Source organism: Lytechinus variegatus, chromosome 7, assembly GCF_018143015.1.
Source record: "Lytechinus variegatus isolate NC3 chromosome 7, Lvar_3.0, whole genome shotgun sequence".
Taxonomy (NCBI): Eukaryota; Metazoa; Echinodermata; class Echinoidea; order Temnopleuroida; family Toxopneustidae; genus Lytechinus; species Lytechinus variegatus.
Genome location: NC_054746.1, coordinates 7,125,662 through 7,131,661, shown reverse-complemented (window position 1 = coordinate 7,131,661; position 6,000 = coordinate 7,125,662). Strand labels below are relative to the sequence as shown.

General features: G+C 34.0%; 1 protein-coding gene across 1 annotated transcript in view; it reads right to left on the bottom strand.

Moving 5' to 3' along the window:
• Positions 1-2,975: 2,975 nt before the first annotated feature.
• Positions 2,976-6,000, bottom strand: part of LOC121418322 (exportin-1-like) — a 28,671-nt gene continuing 25,646 nt past the window's right edge. Inside the window, exon 23 of the mRNA XM_041612118.1 lies at positions 2,976-5,742. Within this exon, the coding sequence (XP_041468052.1) occupies positions 5,596-5,742 (147 nt within the window). The 3' untranslated portion in view covers positions 2,976-5,595. The remainder of the gene's footprint in view (positions 5,743-6,000) is intronic.

Below are 6,000 nucleotides of genomic sequence, written 5' to 3'. Positions count from 1 at the left end.
ATAAAGACTAAAAAGCATTTCAAAAAAAGTTCCTGGATTATGGCCAGTTTAGAAGGTAGAGTCCATTTAGGAAATTATATGCGAGAGTGACATCAGGTGATGTGATTCTTTTTATCAATGACTATCATAAATGAAACTTCCATGAAAACTAGACCAAGGCAAACCAGTTTAAAACCTTCCAAGTATAATGAAGCCTACATAAGTCAGCCTTCTCTCTAAGTCGAATATTTGCCCCATTGCAATAGTCCAGAAGACGGTCTCCTAGACCGTGTACAAGACCTGGAAAAATTATGAAGTACAAGGTTTTTGGGGCCATGATCCCCCGGTATTTAAGTATATTCAGATGGGTTGCCGCCTTGGCAACGTTGAGCTTTTTTTTTCAATTAGGCTAATTAGCATAATCATCTAATATGTACAATAATTATGTAATATGCTACTTCTCTTAAATCAGAAAGACTGAAAACATAAATAATATCATTTTTCGGCTCAGGTCCTGTGACGAGGAATCGATTCATAACAATGATTTGAATATTCAAGCTATGTAATTATCGTAATCAGCCTAATTATCATAATGAGCTAATTAGCATATACGTATTTGTAGATGTCTATCCAGAAAACGCCCAATAAGTAGATAATGCAACCCTCCTATGTTTTTTTTATGGCGAGAAATTCATTCATTATTTTTCCATAAAAAAAATGTAATCACTGTAATTAGCTTAATGCACTAATTAACATATGTGCGATATATAAATGTGCAAATATATAAATATATATAATCCTACAAAAGGGCGAAGTCTATGAATGGGTTTATTCCATCACAATACATTTGTGTGTGTGTGTTTTGTCAGACGCGTATCAATCAGATAATTATTTACGTCTGGGACCGACCTTTAACGTCACCATCCAAAAGACGTGACCAGGACTCGAACCTCTGCATCAATTTGTAACTTCCCCACAGCTTGGATCACAGGCGCACACCACAACGCCCAGGTACACATTTAGACATTACACATTCAGATGTTAAGTCGAAGGTAGAGGGCATTAGGGCGCATCGCGAACATTGAAAATAGACAAAAAAAATTGCCTTAAACACAGATGACGATTATATATATATATATATATATATGCAAATCATACCTCGTATGAATAAAAAAAATTTAAAGTTGAATAGATTTCAGCAGTCCATTTAAAGATATTAAACTACAAGATCGAATGTCTGATTGGCGACTTAGAACCGTCTTCAAAGGGCTTGTACTTGCAAGCAGCAGACTAGTATAAAGGACATTATTACACACAATCCGATCCAATTCCATAGTCAAGGTGCCTTATGCTTTTGATGACAAAGCACAGAACAATCACACTACTCCATGTTTTGTACCACTAAATTAATAATTCCATACCCTAGATCCAATGATCAGCTTAGTTCATTCAATTCATGGTCCTCTTATGGACTTCTTGAACTGGTCAACAGAATGACACAAAAGAATGAACATTACAAAAGAGGATTCATTCATTTTTTAATTTGTATATTTTATTGTTTTTGTCTCAAACATTCATATACATATGCAATCGTGGTAAACATCTACAAAATGAAAGATAAAAAAAAATCTTATATTGACATAATCATTGAAAATGAGCCCCAAGGTACCACTGCAAAAAGGTAAGAGAAAAGATCTTCCGGATTTGCACCTTTTCAATGTAGGTTAATCATCAAAGGATCTTGCAAGCAGGAAAAAAAAACCTATTCATTTTATAACAGACCATTTCCTGCTCAAATAATGAGTGTGAAATGTGCAGTAGCTTCCTGGCTCATCAGATATATTGTGTGGTTCGAACATTTGTAACATTCCAATGAAAATAATAAAACATAAAAAAAATTGCCTATATATTCAACGGGGATGAATCACAATGCACCACATATCTATGCAGTCTAGAAAAGTTAACAAAATAGGTTGTGTTCTTTTATGTACATTACAATCATACATCCTACAAGGAAACAATCACAACATGCCTTCACTAATGAACAGAAAATTAAATTCTCTTGGAACTTTATATATATAATCAGCTGATATCTGAACATTAGAACAGGGCATCGCAACACTTATTAAACATAATTTGAATCACCTCGAAACATTAAAGAGAAGAACACAACATTCTGATTTGTCACAATTTTTGTCTGTACAAATATTTTCTTGTTTGTTTCTACAAATGAGATACCGAGGGTGAGGATAACAATTACTGGAGGACTTAAAAAAGTCATGACTGCTACATACACACACACTCCATCATTTATAAGTACCATGATACCTTACACAGTAACAGTAGGGTATCTTTAAAAGGTTATATACTGCATTTTGAATGCGCAAAATATTCAAATTACAATATGTACAAATTAGAACTTTGGCAACGTGTACAAGTGTATTGGTAATCAGTCTAATTCCTAATCGCTAATGACACTAGGAAGCTATGTTCATAATTCATATGCATGGTTACTATTATTACTGTATTTAGCATTTATTTCTTGAGAGTGTTCTAATTTATGAGAACTGAAAAATCAAACGAAAAACTATAATGACCATATCTAGGGGAACTTCGTGGAAGGGTATTCCTGCAGCTGTGTTACCAAGCTGCTGATAGGCAAGTAGCAGAAAAACTTTTTCATGAAGATATCACATCAAAGACTATGATTTATAGCTTGCTTTGATGCTTTTTATTCTAGTGTTTTCAAAACAGCATATTATACTGATAACAATACGTAGAACATGCGGATGCTTATAAATTGATATTGATGCCTGGTTTTCAACAAAAGACCAAACATACATGGGATTGCAATTGCAAAATAATTAACTACTCATGTTTTGTACTCTGGAATCCTAACTTTGTTTGAAACTCATCTGGTAACTTCCTGCTTGGGAAGACAACAATGTTGATGAAATAAAAAGTGTTATTATCCAAGGACACAGATTCATTATCCCACTACTCTGTCCTAAGTCACTGTATCTAACGGCTACATGCATTCTCTACATAAAGATATAAACCCAGAATATCACAATTTTTAGAGAATGTCAGTACATGTAATTTGGAGCACATTTAATTATATTGAAAACAGTTTTCTTCTTTCTTTTAGAAACATAAGGTTTGAAATGAAGAACACGATAGCAAAATATAATATTTACATACACTTACGTATAATGTCTTACTGTCTTTTTTCATCTAACAATGTTTTAACAGTTCAACACACCAATCCAATGCTTCAAATCAGGAATTGCCAGAATCTTCTGAGAAGCATTGATAATTCTGATATACAGACTGGAAAATTTTCCAATTTAGAAAAAAAAAGTTGATGAAAATATGCATGCTTGACCACTGTATTTTACAAATGCAGCACCTCATGAATGCAGTTGGCTATCACATGGTGATAGTATTTAGCAATCAACATGTATCTTACAACATTAGGTCTATGTACACGATGATGAAGAAAATCATCAATAATTTTCAGTTCAATACATACACACCTACATAAATGTGGAAAATATGAACAAAGAATAACAGTAACTTAACTTAATATAAAAATACAAAAACAATACAAATTGAAGTAAAGTAATCAAACAGTGGCATGGCTGAAATTAGCTCATCTTGAGAAATGTGGCTATTGTTGTGTAATTAAATGGTTTGGAGAACTGTAGATTGAACCTTCAAGTACCAAAAATCAAAGTACTGATTAAGCTTGAATTAAACAAGAACATTTGTAAACAAATATTTTTAAACGTGAACGAAATCAGTATCAGCTAGCACACAGCACAATTTCAATGATGGGAATGACTTGAAAATGTAAAAAAATAATACACAAAAAGGAAAACTAAAGACTAAAGTACTTCAGAAGCAAGGAAAGAAATTCCATTTGTCCCTGTGCTGAATGCTACAAAAGGTTCCTGTGGGAATATAGAGGATATTATTTCTTCTAATATCTAACCAGGCAATACTAGGTTTGATTGAATTGTCCAAGATGAAATAATGAGTGTCTTCCAAACTTTGTCATACTCTCTGCATTATATGAAAATGGTGCAATCACCCAAAAGTTCCAAGTGTACATCTTTAGGCCTTCTTCACATCACTCCATGCAAGCCTTGCAAGTGAGTGAGGGGGGGGAATCATCCCCCACAAGTATTGAACACGTTCAAAACATACAGCACACTCCTGCTGGCTACTGCACGAGATACTGTCAACACGGGCAACCTGCGGGTGACTTGTGGGTAGCAAAATAGTTACCTGCAAGTCCCACGCAAGGTTCGTAAGGAAAGATGTGATAAGGCCATGCCCATTTCAAAACGAATTACAGAGTAGACAACCATTATTAATCATATCTGGATGTGGTTCATATCTGAATTCATGAACTGAACATAATGGAAATACAGATTTAGATTTTAAAAAAAGACACATTCTGATATAGTAATGTAAAGAAAACATTTTTATATAAAACAGAAAATTCAGCCTACACTAAAAGACTTGTGATATTAAATGAGGCATATTGGAATCTACCATTTAGAAACAAAAATACTTCTTTGCTACTTATGCTGTCATGGAAAAATATATACCAAATAGAAATCAAAGTACTTAAACTCAAGAGTAATCAGAGCAATTAAACCTTGATTTGGGGAAAGTTCATTACCAATACTGCTTAGTACAAACTCAAGCCATACCTAAATGGCATTGGTTAGCTATCATGGCACAATCAGAATTTGAAATACTTTTTATACAGAGTTCAAAAAAGGTACAAGAACATAAACTCTGCTGATGAACTGCAGAGTTCCCATCAGCAGAAATCATATGAATACATTTCTTAACACATATATGCAATATTAGAATATAAACTTTGACCAGAGAAACAGTGTCCAACTCTTTATATGTTTTATTAAACAGACACAACTCTATTTCAGATTGTGGTGACCCGACTCATTAATATAAATCACAAAAAATGCATGATTCATTAAGTGGTGTAATAAGGGAATAATATGTGAAGCGCCCAAAGGTAAACTACAACATAAAACAATGATCGCTTACGATCAGTCTGAGAGAACTATGCAAATAAATGGGTTTGATTTGATCTTGGTAACTAACAACATCAATCAAGTCTTTCAGAGTGGATTTAATACCTTTACAAATGAGGAGATGTGTATCAATGAAATTCCTGAATGTTGTCTAAGCCATCAATCAAAACCAAACCATCTACTTGATTAAAAATCAAAATTGAAGACGATTCTGACTTTATTGTTGACAACTTTTCCAAGCTACCTCCTCGATGGCTACTTCAAGTCTTAGGTCACATTGTAACACAGTCAACAACTGCCATTCAATGACTGGACTAAAGGATTTTAGTTGGTTCTGTTTCACTGTATCTGATGACGCAAAGATTAAATAGTGACTACGTAACACAGTTCAAAAACATTTTGGGGGGTACATCTAATCTAATCTGTAATAACCGACTGCATCTGGCTTGAACGACTTGGTATTGCAGCAAAAGTTGATAATCAAGATCAGTGAATATTGAGATTGCAAAGGACACTTCTTAATTCATCTCTGAGTGGAGGCCATGATCTAGTCCTGCATCTCTTCTGGCATGTCATGAGGATTGATAATACCTGGTACAGATAGTTGAATCTTCCTCTTTTCTTCCTCTGCATGCCTCAGATCGGCTTCTCTCTCTTCCAAGAATAGGTCAGTTGTATCATCCCCAGCTACCTCCTGAAAGGATATCAAACAAAGTGGGTATGAATATTCATATCATTTTCCAGAGATGCCCACCTACTAATCAAGAACATTTCAGTATTTTCAAGGCTGAAAATCAGTATTTTGGTAAGAAAATCAGTATTTTCACAAAAATATCATATGGCAACACATAAACTGAAACTTTAGAAATCAGCAATTTGCTTGAAGCCACCAGTATTCTTTCTCATTTTTCAGTAATACCTGAAAACCAGTACCACTTCACATCATCACACA